Below are 16,087 nucleotides of genomic sequence, written 5' to 3'. Positions count from 1 at the left end.
TTACTCCTACTCTCTCATCTGTCTTTTGCAAATAAAATTTACATATACACTAAGTTGTTAATTAAAAAAAATGTGTTTTTCTTATATCGTTTTATCTTTATTAGTTATTTGAATTGTTGTTTTATCAAACATTTTAATTAATTTATCACCTATCAGACATTAATTATTATCAAATATCAATCATCAATTATAAATTAATACCTTCATTTTTTTTTATTATAAGTCATTTTAGACTTTTCACACGTATTAAAAAAAAAAATAATTATTGTTTAAAAATGAAAAATTATGAAGATTTTTACAAATTTGTCCTTCATTAATGACTTGCGAAATATATGGGTGGCAAACAGACATGCCTGTCCCGTTTAGGCCCACCCCGCAAAAGTCCGCAAAAAAACGGGACGGAGCGGGGCAATCATAATTGAGGGTGCGGGTCTAAAACCTTGATCCGCTTCGTAAAATGTGAGGGCGGAGCGGGCTAAGCCCGCGGGCACTACACTTTTTAAGTCTAAAAATGTTAAATTTATGTTAATGTCAGTGACCACAAAAGTCTGCAAAAAAACCGGGTAGGGTGAGACGGTCACATTAGAAGGTGAGGGCCTAAAACCTTGGTCCGCTCCGCACAAAAGTGCAGGCAAAACAGACATGCCCAACAGACCGAATCCATTTTGGCCTTAGTGAAATATAAATTTACATAATTGAAAGGAGAAAGAATAATAAATATTTAAGATTATAATAGAAAAAGTATTATTAATTTATTTATTAGAATTGTAAAACTACTTATATTATATTATGGTATAATTTTTTTTCTAAAATGATTTATAATAAAAAACAGAGAGTATCGATTATCAACTATAAATTACTAATTAGCTATTAACTATTAACGGTTTTTTGCAAAGGTATATTTACGAAAAAGCTAAAGCATACACTAGAACTAATATCTATTAAATTTTAATTTTAAGTTGGATATATATAACAAATTTTAAGTGAGGGTAAAACAAATGTCTCGTTGTTGTAAGGCTAATGTTGATTTTGTGTCAGAACCATGTGATTCAATAACCTTTATCTACAACTTCATAACTTGGTATTCTATCATTGAATCAATTACCAAACCCTATACGATATTTCTAATTTTCCATCAAACTCACAGAAACAAAAAGGTTCAGTAATACTTCATCTTATAGCTATGCTTCCTGTCTAGAGATTGTCACTAAAGATGGAAGCAGCAGAAGAATAAGGAGATGGTGGCGCCAATCTCGAGGTGACGACACGCGATCTCGAAAGCTCGAATAAAGGCCACTGAATTTGGATGCAGTTAGGAGGGAGCCAAAGCCAAGTGTTCGAAGACCCATTTGGAAATCGCTGAACGACAACTGAAGCCTCAAGATGAACTCATATATGGGAAAACTTTTCCCTACAAAGTACAAACATATCTGATCCTCTTGACCAGGCAGGTAAGTCCCCAAATTCTCCCAAAATCCCGGCTCGCCCGCGCCTACTTCGACAATTGAGTGTGCGTTATGAGAGGTTATTCCCAGGGGTTCAAGTCCGACCCATGCCAGCTTGGGATCACTAATGGTGTCGACTAGACGAAGGCCCTCAATACTACGAGCCATTAAAACCTGAAAAAGAGAGGACAACAGTGAATTTGAAGGTCAAATCAAATCCACTACAAATCAAGTGAAAGGGTGAGGAGAGGCGCAGGGACGCTGCCCCGGCCAAAGGCCTTACTCAATGGAAATCAAGAAATCATGAGGACCTTGTCCTCGACGTGGGATTCGTGACAAAATTCATGAAACATGGAGAACCTCCTTGACGCATAAACTTCAACACGTGTTCCATTGTAAATTCATGAGTTTCACAGGGAAATTGGTCCCCAATGCATGAACTTCATCATAAATTCATGGGTTTCATGGGGAGAACTGTCTCTGACAAATGAACTACTTTTCAAAGTCACGAGTTCCACGGGGGAGCATCATCCTCGACACATGAACATCGTCACAAACTCATGAATTCCACCGATACAAAGTTTACTCGCCGTCGTAACGGCGGCGTCGGGTTAGAGACCACACAAATTCCTAAGGTCTCTACTCAATTTCCTAGTATTCCTTGCCGACGCCAGTGTTTGAGAATGACTAAACTACCGCCAAACATAAACATTCTCCAGAGTTTGCCATGCAATACTAGTCGGAGCAAAAATAAAATACAAAATGAAAAAAATGCAGAATCAAAGGAGAACTTATTTGATTAGGTAAGAAATAAAGGGTCAAAGGTGAATTCACGGCAACAACGACAACAAACAGGAAGCAAGAGAAGACTTAGAGCTCTTGGAGGCAAAACGAAGTAAAGGGGAAAGCAAAATGAGCAAACGATTTCCCCTCTTCTTATTTATAGGACAAAATCCCTGTCCGGGAAAACATGACACAACTTCAGGTAGCGCGTCGTCGTTACGACTCATAATTACCTTTTCCCCTAGGCCTAATTATGACACATTTAATAGTCGTCACACGTGGCTCGAAGGGACGTATCGTTGGCTTTTCAAGTCCCATCAGTCTCCATCTCCCTGATTTCCAGACACCCCTAATGGAACACAAACAACAAACTCCCTCATTTCCTCATGAGCACGACCTCAGAGGATAGCTTGAGGCAAATGCACATGCATAAAGATAACTCGCGAGCAAAACCAGACGCTAAGCCCGAGCACAAACAGAGTTGTCACCCACAAAATCTTTCTCTTCGATGTGGTTTACAATGCCTCTAACAGTGAGCTTGTGCATACTCAGACCCTGGTGACAAGAAACTTTTCCAAGCCAAGTGAAACTGTCGACCAGAAGACACTGGAAACTTTTCCTGGCGAAGTGAAATTGTCGACCACAATCCTAGCACAACAGATACGAGCAAATACCGTCCATACATTCACAAACTCACGAATAAGAGACACCCACGAAGAGCACCGTCTACGACAAGGCAAGTTCGTCGTCGTAAGCTCGGACATAACTCGCTTCGCACGGAGTCCCTCGATCCTCCTCGACGCACGAACTAACTCTAAGTCATTACTCTCCTGTCTATGAGTAACGACTTGGGGGGTTCCTGTTCTGGACTCGGTCTTTGGATGGCCCAATGCCGAGCACAACCCAATCCATTCCTACGCCGAGGACGACCCAGAGTGCTGGCCCAGTCCATTGGGCTAGTAAAAGGCACTTTCCCCACGTGCTCCTCATCTGAGGATACGTCATCAACTATTCCCCACTATTCGCATAAAGAAAGAAACCGTCTTGCCCTTCATAACAGACAAGTCTACCCACAACCCGGATATCGCGAAGCAGTTAACCCAGAATGATGGGCATGTGATTCTCATCATTACTCACGTAGAAATCATGACAGTCATCTGTTATGGTCTTGGACTTTCAGCCCATAATAGAGACCATTGGCCCAACTCTAGAGGCTCACTATAAATACCCTCCTCTACAGGAGGTTCATGCATTCCATTCTACTCTTAACCTTACTCTCTACCTCTTCACCCGTTCTTACTTGAGCTTCAGAGTGTCTGCAGGTACCTCTCCTCCCTTGAATTCATCAAGTCCACGAGGTCCGCCGGCCACGTTTACATTCTAATCCCGGTAAGATCAATAACAATATACAAAAATTATATAATCACTATGTTATTAATTAAAAAATCTTCTTTTATGTCATTTTACATTTATGAGTTACTTGAACCGCTATATTATCAAACACTTCAATTAACTTATCAACCGCCAATCATCAACTATGAGATATCAATCACCCATTATAAACTATCAACTATCATTCATCAACTACAAACTATCAATTAACTTATTAACTATCAATTATTTTTACCAACAAAGTTTAGATATGTTGAGGAAAACAAGTGAGTTGAAAGTGATGGGAAGTCTCACATTGATTAAAAAAGTAGAGATTTGGCACTTTATAAATGACAAAACCCATACGTCTATCACCTTAAAGTTTTGAGTGAGTACGTGGTGTCTTTCAAGGTGTGTTGCTCATAAAAAAAGTTTAATGTTCAAAGCAAATCCAATCTTAAACAAATTCAATTTTATTTAAATCAAATTAAAAAAAATCTTCTCAAACATCTGATAATTAAATATTTTTTTATAGAAATCTTTTCAAAACAAATAATTAGAATCTTGAATGAAATAAATTTTTTATGTAATAAATTTAGAATCAAGCACCAAAATAAATCTTTTCAAAAATAACGCACCAGTAGATAATTGAGGAAGAATGTCGCAACAACTTTCGAGAGATATTTCTTAACACTTTATCTATATAAATAGGTCAATGTCAATTTAAATGTAATAATAATAATATTTTTTTAGCAACCTCAACCATTAAATATATACTTTGAAATATTATGTTTAAATGATGGCTTCATCCTCTTTTTCTTTTTTGAAATCTTATTTTTTGAATTATTCACAACCGCTGCATATACAATTTTTTCACCAAAATTAATAGTTTCTAAGTAGGGATGCAATGGACAGGGTTTGAGCATGATACTATAATACCTATCCTCATAGCTGCAGTTTGAAAAAATCCCCATCCCAAGCCCTTACTCACATGAGCATCAATGTTTGTACCCGTATCCTATGGATACCTAAGTACCCATACCCATTTCACTTTACCTGCATTTCTAATAAAAATAGATCAATTATAATTTAGACAAAATACTCTTTTTGTCCCGTATGTTAATCTCGGGGCCCATTTTGATCCGTTAACTTCTAAAAATTTCATATTGGTCTCTTACTCTTCAAAATGTATCATGTTGGTCCTTTTCGTCTAATTAGCAACAGAGAAACTCAAAAATTAGTCGCTAAGTCAGTTGCTAATATGACAAAAATGACTAAAATGGTATCTTTCGTAGATGTAAGAACCAATATGAAACCTTTTGAAGTTAAGAACCAAAATGAACCACGAGGTTAACTTACGAGACTAAAAAAAGGTATTTTGTCTATAATTTATCATATTATTTTAAATCTTTTCAACAACTTTAAAAACATTTCAAGGATGTTATTCTTGAGTTAATAAATAAACAAACATTTATTTTAAAATGAGTGCATGTTTAATAGTGATGAATTCAATATAATTGATAAGTTAACATGTGTACATAATAATTTTATATAAATATATATTGAATGAATATGGGGCAGGCTGGGTGCTAAAGTACCCATACCCATATCCATATCCACTTATTTTAAAGGGTATTTACCAGAGTCCTTGTTCGTACCCATTTTTGTGGTTTTTTACCCACCCGTTGTGGATATTTTTGAGGGTACCCATCAGAGATGGGTAAAATTGTCATCCCTATTTCTAAGCTATCATAAGTTGTAAGTTGTAAGATTTTGATATTTTGAACTCTTATCAGTTGAGTGCATAGCAATATTAATTGATTGAAATGGAAATTGTTTAATACTGATATGAATAAGGTGTTGCATGATATCAGTGTGTTATTTTACTCCCTCTGTACCACAATGATTGATCAATTTAAAATAAAATAGTGTCCCTAAATGAATGACTCGTTTCAATTTTCATTACACTTTTTTCAACTGTACTCTCTAATTAATAAAAATTGTATCATTTCTAATACATGATAAGGGTACTGTAGTAAAACTCTTATTCTCTCTTTTATATATTTTTTAATCTATGTAAAATAGTATGTTGGACCACTCATCGTGGGACAAAAGGAGTAGCATGAATTGGAGAAATTAACTTGCCACCCCCCAATTTTTTTAATCCAATTTTATCCCTTATTAAAAATGTGAAAAACAAAGAATTTCCGAAACAAATTTCCGGTATGCATCACAAAATTTCCGGTACGAAATATCAAAAATTCAGTTAATTTGGAATTTCCGCTACACCATATCGGAAATTTAGTTTATTTGAAATTTTCGGTATACCGGAATATTGAAATTTCAGGTATACCAGAATTTTCAAATTTTCGGTATACCGGAAATTTCAACTAAAATAAATTTCCGGTATGTTTCAATTTTTTGTTTTTTAAATGGTTGAGATTTTGCCGACACTTTTGGAGGGTCCTGATTGCACCGACACATTTGTATGGTCTAGAATGCACCACCATTTATATAAATAGGGGTGTTCGGGTTATGTGATAACACACCATTTCAACAAAATGCCTCTTCCTCAGTATTTTATCAATGTAGAAGTGTATTTCAATGGCCGCAACCCTATTGTTCAAACCAAGATTCCAGATGGGCCTGAATCCTTTGCCACCTTGAAGGAAACGTTGAACAATTTGCTGCCTGATTCCGATAACAGAAGGGTGACAAAGATCGAGTTTCGGGAGGAATGAATTGATACAAATGGAAGGTGAAATACAACTTAATTGAGTTGAAGAATGATGAAGATGTGAAGGCCATGTGAAAATCATTTCGCCGAAGGATAACTAAAGGTCTGATATAATTGGATGCGTAGATCCAAAGATCCGTTGACTACATAATGAAGTGTCTGATTCGTCCAGAGTCTTCTAGTAGTGCCTAAGTTTTCATGTGTTCAGAGTATTATTTATGCTTGTTTGTTGTTTGTCATCTGATGTTTGTTAACTATGTTTGTCTGTTATTTTTCATTTGATGTTCGTTATCTACTCGAAACACGTACTAGCCAAAAAGATTATGGAGCTAAAATGATTATCGACTCGTTAAGAATTGGCCGTGTTCGAGTTCGAGTTCATGACGAACTTTTTTTCAGCTCAAGCTCGACTCGTTAAGAATTGGCCGAGTTTGAGTTCGAGTTCATCACGAACTTTTTTTCAGCTCTAACTCGACTTGTTAGAATTTCACTAACATCTCGGTTCAACTCGTTAGGTTTATCTTGTTAAGTTCAACTCGCTTATTTCACGGGTTTAAAAGTAATTTTTTAAAGTCTATATATATATATATATATATATGGCATTTTAAATTAAAATTTTTTAAATATAAAATATAAAAATAAAATAAAAGTTATAAGATTGAAATTTATACGATGTTAATTTTATTTGTATAATTATTTGTAAAAATATTTTGCTCACTTGAGAATATAAATTATCAATTAAAATTGTTAGATTAAAATATAATATGATACTAAGATTTAGAGAAAATCTTTAAACCTATTCTTAAAAGACAATATAATCTATCTCATATATAATCGAATTGACTCATGAATCTAACGAGTCGAACTATGTATAGTTCAAGTTCAGCTCATTTAGTTAACGAACTTAGTTTTGAGCTCATACTCAGCTCATTTGGTTCATGAACCTAATTCAACGATTTAATTTTTGAATCAAGTTTCAAACTATTTTTGAATTATTTTGTTTCATTGCCAGTCCTAATTTGAAATATAAGAGAACTGTATTTATTTTGCATAAAATTAATCCAGAAGTCATATTCATTGAGATCTATTGACAATAAATATGTAGATTTCTTTTAAAGAGATAAATTCATAATATCAAATTTATTCTTGATATAAATGAAAAATAACGATAAAAGATCTTTTATTTACACTAAAAACATCATAGTATTTCAACAAAACAAAAAAAATCATAGTAAAAAGAAGTGTTGGCGTTTTATAATTATAGTGAAATGAGCTGAGTATGAGCTAAAAATCATAAACGCTATAATAAATCATAATTATATATATATATATATATATATATATATATATATATATATATATATATATATATATATATATATATATATATATATATATATATATATATATATATATATATATATATATATATATATATATATATATATATAAAACAGAGCCATTGGTTGACCTATAATCTATGCAAATTAAATAATCCAATTTATTTCTAAAATATCTCCTACGGTTAGGATTGACAAATAGGCATGCACGTCCCGTTTAAATTTCTCCTGCAAAAATCCACAAAAAAGGGGACCGAGCAAACATATTTGAGGGTTTAAAATCTTTGTCCACCATGCAAAAAAAAAATAAAGTCAGGACTAGGCATGGCAACACAACCCGTACCCGCAGGTACCCGCAGGTACCCACCAGAACCTGTCCTGAAGTTGACGGAAAAAACCTGCTGTAGCGGGGACGTTCTGATATCGAAGCCATTAGATTGACTCGACTCAATATTTTAGTGAAAGTCGCCACCGCGCTTTATTATTTCCAAAGGAAAAGGGAAAAGAACGAATAAAACCCAAAGTTTGTTTTTAAAACAAAAAGAGATCTTAGGTACGGGTGTTGATTATACAAGGGGAAGGTTTTAAGCACCCCTCATATATGTGGTACTCCACAGGAACTTTTTTGAAAATCTGTGTTGTGTGTGCTAAAAAAGGGTTTGTTTTATTTTTAAAATAAGCTCGACAACACATTGAGCCTTGTGCCTACATACCTCCTCGGTACAATGGAGAAGTCAGAGCTAATATAGTTCCGATTAAAAGGGGAAAAGATTTTTAAAAGGAATAAACACTTTATCGTTGTCGGAGAGAATACTCAGCCATTGATCTTGATCATGAGAACAAATGGATTCTTTGCATCACAAATGAAAGAAGGGCTCCAACTTGGATGAAAATCAACGAGTGTGCCACTAGCTCTCTCACGTGGAAAAGATTCTATCATATCAATCAATCTCAAAATCGTGGGGTATTGCAACTCACTACAACAATTAATCGTGTCTAAACTTTTGAAGAAAAGCCACTAAGGGCAAAAGATATTTTTAAAAGAAAAGATTTTAAAAGAGTTGCAAACATAAGAAGATTTTGAAAAAAGGAAGAAGATTTTAAAAATATAAGAAGGGGAGGAGATGAAGAGGCCATCCTAGTGCATAAAATAAAAGCTAAGGAAAGAACGATCTAACCAAAAAGAAGCCAACACTTGACATTAAGAGTCAAGGTAGATTTCCCATCCTTTAGACTACCAACACTAAACCAACGCATTACCACTTGGGGATCCAGATGAACTTATTATCTTTAGCACCACTTTGCATTGAGCATATTAAAATTCTGACAAAAATCGGGAAGAGTAACAGTTGTTTTCGGGTAAAATCCTTATCATGACGCCTTGGAATTAACCATCAAGGGCTTTCGGGGAAATACCTACACACACAAACAGACACCAATCCAATGCCAGACAGACAGAATAATGACAGAGTAACAACAGAATAATAGGGTCTAGAGGTACTAGGTCAAAAAGTCCAAGTCTCCAAAATGCTCGGGATAGTAACCAATAGTCCATAGAGAGCCTTATGTGTTTTTTAGATTTTAGTTATTTATTAGTGTTTTAGCACAAAAATAGAGTATGGTCCAAGTGAACAAAAAGAAAATAGCGGAATATAAACGTCCAAATGGACAAAGAGAAAATGGCGGAAACATAAACATGATGACATGATAAAATAAAACATAAAGCGAGAAATAAAGAGCAATATAGTAAAGTGCGGAAATTAGAGTCAATTGTTAGATGTTAAAGATAACCATCTTGAAACTTGTCAAGTATGTTATCAAAGTTAGTAATAAAGATCAATGGTGAGTGAAGGATGTTCTCGGATTTAAATTCAATGGAACTTTATCAGAAGCTTGATAAAATCATAGCGACTACACGATAAAATTCCATAAGTCTTAAATCAACCGCATACAATTCTCTTCCATGTTTGATCTTTTTTATTCGGGACACGAAATATTACGCTATGTTAATCAAATCGCCAAGTGATTTATGTAGAAATCACCCTACAACGAGGCCAGTCAAAACTTTATTTTCTAATGCATGCGAGAGAAGCAATATATAGATCACTCTCCGAAAGCAATACCGCACAAAAAGAAAATAGGTAGCGATCTTGTCTTTACCAAGAATCCATAAGAATTCTCATGGTATTAAGACTTTCATCGATCAAAAGAAAAAAGGAAGGAGGAGAAGAATAAAATGCATAAAATAAAATCAGTCACACTATCATTAATATCATTGATCTAATATTATGAATTTGGTCATTTCAAACCTATCAACATCCTAGATCCAATGATATTAATGAAGTACATGAAGAAGAATGGCAAAACAAGCTTAAAAAAGCAAAAAAAAAAAACAAAAAAAGCTGCCAGGAAATAGATTTACCTCTGCAGGAAATCAATTTCCTGAGTATGGAAATCGATTTACCTCTGCAAGATATCGATTTCCTGAGTGCAGTTTTCACATCTGACGCAAAAAATCTTGTTTAAGCAAAAACACAAACACCTTATGATCTCATATATCAATGTGCACAAATTTTTCATCAAATCTTCACCAAATGTCACCAATATAGCATCAATGATGCATCACACACAAGCACAAAAGAATCACATTGTGAAAGATGAAAAAGGATGTAGAAATTTACCAAATCTTGCACAAATTTGGATCCACTTCAAGAACACACCAACACAAGTCTTGATCTAGCAACAATTGAAGAAAAAGAGAGATGGATGATGGTTTAGCTCAAAGTTAGTGAGGTTCAAGATGTAACTCACTAACTTTATGAAAGAAAAGAGAGCTTTGAGTGAATTTGGTAGGGATGAGGAGAGAAATTGCAAGAGTTTATTTGGCTATTCAAGCTTCTCAAATGAAGAGGTGAAGGCCTCTATTTATAGAATTGGAAAGAGAGGTGTGGGTAATTTAGTAATTGTTCAATTGATAATTAATTTGTGTTTAACTTGATAAAGTGGGGTTAAAGTGAGGTTAATGAAAGAAGTTAATTTGTGGTGAGGTGAAATATTGGTAAATGGTAAAGAATAATCAAGAAAAATGTGTTTGGTGCCAAAATGATGTCATGCTTCCCACTTTTTTTCAAATTTCGTCCTAGGAAATCAATTTCCTACATGGGTAAATCGATTTCCATAGTGAAATTTTCAAAAATTCTTTTTCTTGCACTGTTTTGATTTTTGCTCGATCTCTTACCTGTAAAACACAAACAAAAGAAACAAAATATATTTTTGGATTTTGGTTAGTATAAAACAAATTAAATAAACATAGGTGCTTGATGGTTCCCCTCAGAGGCGAAGTGAGCATAACACAAAAAAAATGAAATCTCATGATTGTGATCTTGATTGACGATTGAAATGCAAATGATGTATGATCTTAGGGTCAAAAATTGGGGTATGACACCTGCTTTGACTGAATTTGGATTCGAGTTTGAATTTTTCCCAATTTCAAAATATGAGGACGGGTCGGGTAATTGGGACACTTGTACCCACCCTGAACCCGCCCCATTTATTTTATTATGTATATTATTATATATTTTTAATAATTTAGAATATTAAATACGTGGCTACAATTTTGATATTTTAATTTGTATTTATTATTTAAAATATTTGAAATGTATGTATGAATTTTTTTGAAATTGTTTTATTTTATTATTTATAAAGTAATTTAATTTTGAAAAAAAATATTTCTATTAAAAATTTTGATTTCACTAAATGGATGGTGATAGGGCGGGGATACCCGAACCTAATCCGAATCCGTTTGTGTCAAGTTTGAATTTTAATTCTTCATCCCCGTTTGAGTTTGAGGCGTTGAACGAAATTGATTAGAGATTCAAGTTTGGATTTGAAAAAGGTAATAATCGTCCCCGACCCGTTGCCATACCTAATCAGGGTGGAGCGGATATTGTACATTTTTAAACCTAAAAATTACAAATTTTATGTTAAAATCTACGTTAACAAAAAACCAGAATAAAATAGAGCTGACAGTTTAGAGAGTGCATCCTTAGTCCGTTCAAGGTTGATTTTGTGTAGGAAGTTGGAACCATGTGATTCAATAACCTTTATCTAAAATTTGATAACTTGGTATTCTATCATTGAATCAATTACCAAATCCTATACGATATTTCTAATCTTCTAACAGACTCACAGAAACAAAAAGGTTCAGTGTGATACTTCATCTTATAGCACAATACCCTGTTGATCAACATATTCTACCGTACGTATATATTGATAAAGGAAATTTAAGATTACAACATCAAAATCTTCTAACAAAGCATACATTTGCGCCTGCCAATTAATCACCGCCTTCTTCGGTTGCCGTAACCTTCGTCTTCACCTTCTTTGTCCTTTAAAAAGCCAAGAAAAGCAAGAAACCCAAAAAAGAAAAATCCACCAGACCAGTTGCCTCCACCTCCACCTCCTCCCCCGCCATCATCATCATCACGAGGTGGAAATCCAGATCCTCCGTCATCGATTTGTGGGGACTTCTCCTTACCTAAAAGTAGAATTTAAACCTCGATGAGCCATTAGAGCACCCTTTGGAAGAGTCTATTAGTATTACACTATTAGTCTATTAGTAATACATGGTTTAACAAATAATATCTTTTTTTTTTTTAATAATAAAAATCAAATAATATCCCCACAGTCAACAATTACCAGGAAGATGAGTAATTGTCGGAGCCTCTCGAGTAACCGTCTGAGTTTGCTCTGCACCACATCTTGCATCCTGCATGTGCCAGAGAATTTTAGGAAGGGGAGATTCTATAAGTGTATTGTGTTCTTCATAATGTATTCGAAGTTCAGAAACTAATAGACTATAAGATTTGGAAAATATTGCAATCTAGAGTTGAGGAGAGTAGACTACCAAATATGATAAAATTAAGATAAGAGTAAAGAACATTACCAAAGCTGCAGCACATATTATAGTTGCTGCCCGAGTAGAACGAGTTCTTCTATCAAATGGAAACTGTGTGCGACTCAATGATATCGAGTTATTAACAGTCTGTAATCCTCTTGAAAATTTAGCTGTAGGACCGACATTCTCTTCAATGCAGTTTCCACCTCTTCTCACTATACAAAAATATGATCAATATATTAACAGCATACATCAAATTCATTGGCAGGGAGGTAGGTTAACAGTCAAGATTGCCCAATCCATTCTTCGGGTAGTATCATTATTAACTGAACACTTTACTGCAATGCTTGCACAGTCACATGCCTATAAAGTTTAAAAGGGATAGCTATGTGTAAAGCGGGGTACAGCTGCATGTTCATTCATAGATTTCAAAGAATTCTCTATGCAGGTATTACGAAGCTGATGCAAAATAAATTGACAGGGAAGTATAATTTTGCCAAACTCTTCATGTATCTAAATATAATATAATGTCTGATTTGAAATACAAAAAAAATGTCAGAAATTCTTATTTACCTGGTGGTAATTTGGGCAAAGATGCAACTGCACTAGTGGCCAACATCGGTATATGACAGAGAACTGCGATTAAAAAAATGAAGTTAAAGTTAAAACAAAATTATTACTGAAGAAAATAAAAGATAATAATATCTAACATGTAAAAACTAGGATGTGATTGATAACAAGTTCTAAAAAGTGGGTTAAAATTGTGTAACAATGAATGCCGACAAAAAGAAGATCCCAATCAAGGAGTGTCATACCTATTTCCCCAACAGGCCTACAAGATGCAAATGTAAAAAAGAAAGAAAAACTACACGCCAAGACTAGATCTCGAATAAAATATCTACAGCTTCTCTAAGTGAAAATAAACTTTAGGATGAGAGAACGATCTCCACCGCCCAAGGCAGATTATCAGTTGCTTGCCAACAGGGGATTCCCAATTCATGCCATAGTCAGTAGCGGACTTAACTATGAAAAATAGTTACAACAACAACAACAACTAAGCCTTATCCCACTAAGTGGGATCGGCTACATGGATCAACTTTCGACATAACGTTCTATCAAGGACCATGCTTCTATCCAAATCATTTATCTATTGGTTCTTGGTGCAGTGGTTTAATTTATCAGCCTAAATGTTTGGTGTTCAAATCCAGTCTAAGATGATTAATGAGTAATTTTTGTGAAGAAAAAGGCACCTACAATCATCTTTATGTTAAAACTTAAAAGGAAAAAAAAAAATACAAGCCAAGACTAGATCTCAAATAAAATATCTATAATTTCTCTAAGCCAAAATAAAGTTTAGGGTGAGAGGAAGCTCTCTGCGGCTCAAGGCAGATTACCAGTTACTTGCCAACAGGAAATTCCCAATTCCCGCTGATAGAGCAGAGTTATCAATTTTTTTTTTTTATGAAATGGTGAGAGCTGAATACAAGAAGAGAGTTCCAGAGGTAGAAGCTCCTCAGTAGAGAAAACAATTCTCTTAACTGCCTAACCGTAAGGTACAAATGCAAAATGATTGTCTAAGTCTAAACCTTTCATTGATTCCTTCCCCCTACTACCATCTTATTAGGGGAATATTCTAACTAACATGACAGCTGACACTACTATTTCTCTCTTTTCTTCTTTCTCTCATACACTCTCCAAATCTTGGGTCTAGCAAGGCTCAAACCCACTAACACATCCCCTTCACTTGGATTGGGCCAAGCATGGTACCAGTTTGTGGTGAACCCTTTGCAACACGGACGGCTTCCTATGTAGTCATAATTTAAGAAAAACCCAATCGCCCACTTCATGTAATCTCGGGCCTTCTGCAAATTATACTTAATTGACGTAATGATTTGTCAAGATCCCTCAACTATTGTGCTACGGCCTCCGCCCTTGTGCCTCCCTTCATAATTCCTACACACCACCTCAAATGGCATGACACCAGTCAAATGAAAAGTGGTGTTGCATAAGGAACATAGCCACTACAAAATTTGTCTGTTTGATCTCAAACACAATTCTAATTCTATTCACACATGTTTTGGTTACAGCATAAAGCTCTTTTTCTCATGGAAACCTTGCAAAATCACAACCCCTATACCTATTTCTACGAACTACAAAAAAATTCAAACCTTCAACATGCATAGCATCCAGTGGATAACCGAAACAAAGATGGAATAACTGAACAACATAGCAACAAAGTGTACTGAGCTATAAAAAAAAGCATAAAAAATGAATCTTTATGTAGTGAAGTTAAAGAAAGGAATAAAAACAAAGTGGCGTACCAGACGGAGCCGTCGATGAATTCGGATATGGTGAGTTATATGAACCGAAAAGTATGAAAAGATTGCGAAATTGGGTTCAATTATGGATTAATTTGAGGCTCCGAGAGAGAAAACTCAAACCCTAATAATGGTTTGGAAGATGAAGAAAAAGAGGAAGACGATGGATAGAAGAAGCAGGTTGGGCGAAAAATCTGAGAGACCTTGCAAATTGCTACCACATCTCCTATTTAATCCTTTTCAATTTATTTTTCATTTCTTTTGTGTATTATCTGTTTTCAATTTTAAAACAATAATTTATTTGATGTTAGTTTTTTTAATTACAAAGTTAGTATTATGATGGGGTGGAGATAGAATCACAAACTTCAAAGTTCTAAGTAACTTTTTTTTTTTTTTTATAAAGATAAAATGTATTAAAAAAATTGAAACACAAACATAGGGACTAAAAGCAAAACTCACTCAAAAGTATCTAAATAGACAGACAATCCTAGTCTATTCTTTATATAACCACTTGTAATTAGAGGTGTCGGTGCGATTTGGACGGTTTTGACGTAAAAAATCATTCGAATCGCAAGAGAAAAAAGTGTGCGGTTCGGTTGGATTTTAGAAATAAAACCAAACCAAACCAAACCAATGCGGTTTGGATTAGTTCGGTTGGTTCGGTTTTTTTTTACAAAAATTTAGTGAGCCATACATACACATATAGATGACAACATAATTTTGTATTTAGTCATTTATGCGTTATCAAATAACAACAAAATTTATCATATTTGGATAACAACTTTCCATTTACTATTACAAAAATAATATTAAATAAAAGTGGAGTAAAAATATAAAATAGTAGCATAAAATAATATCAAAAACATTATAATGAAATAGAAAAAAAGAGGAGATGAAATATTAGAGAAGTTGAAAAAGAAAGAGCAAAAGAGATGAGAGTTTAGATAAGAAGAGAAACGTTAAAAACGTAATTGGAAGAGAGAACAGTAGAATAAAAATAATAAGATGGAAAAAAAGAACTTAAGAGATGAAAGACTAGAAAAGAATAAGTGATATGTACTTGAAAAAGAAGATGAGAAGAAGACACAATACCGCTAGCAGAGATTTGAGAAGACTTAAACTAAAACCTTAAGTGAGGAAGAGAAAATCATTCGTAATCGTAAGGGTAATGCATAATAGGTTTGAGTTTGGGATGG

At 34.3% G+C, this 16,087-nt stretch overlaps 1 protein-coding gene across 1 annotated transcript; it reads right to left on the bottom strand.

Moving 5' to 3' along the window:
- Nucleotides 1-11,866: 11,866 nt before the first annotated feature.
- LOC131626806 (protein FERTILITY RESTORER RF2, mitochondrial-like) lies at nucleotides 11,867-15,114 on the bottom strand. Its single transcript, XM_058897641.1, has 5 exons — nucleotides 14,895-15,114; nucleotides 13,147-13,209; nucleotides 12,622-12,788; nucleotides 12,375-12,444; nucleotides 11,867-12,213 (listed from the first exon to the last, which is right to left on the bottom strand). The coding sequence occupies exons 2-5, from the start codon at nucleotides 13,190-13,192 to the stop codon at nucleotides 12,017-12,019; spliced, it is 480 nt and encodes a 159-aa protein (XP_058753624.1). The 5' UTR covers nucleotides 13,193-13,209; nucleotides 14,895-15,114; the 3' UTR covers nucleotides 11,867-12,016.
- Between the last annotated feature and the right edge of the window lie 973 nt (nucleotides 15,115-16,087).

The sequence above is a fragment of the Vicia villosa genome, unplaced genomic scaffold (assembly GCF_029867415.1).
Source record: "Vicia villosa cultivar HV-30 ecotype Madison, WI unplaced genomic scaffold, Vvil1.0 ctg.000325F_1_1, whole genome shotgun sequence".
Lineage (NCBI taxonomy): Eukaryota > Viridiplantae > Streptophyta > Magnoliopsida > Fabales > Fabaceae > Vicia > Vicia villosa.
Note: the sequence above shows the minus strand (reverse complement) of the source record. Positions and strands in the feature narration are given on the sequence as shown.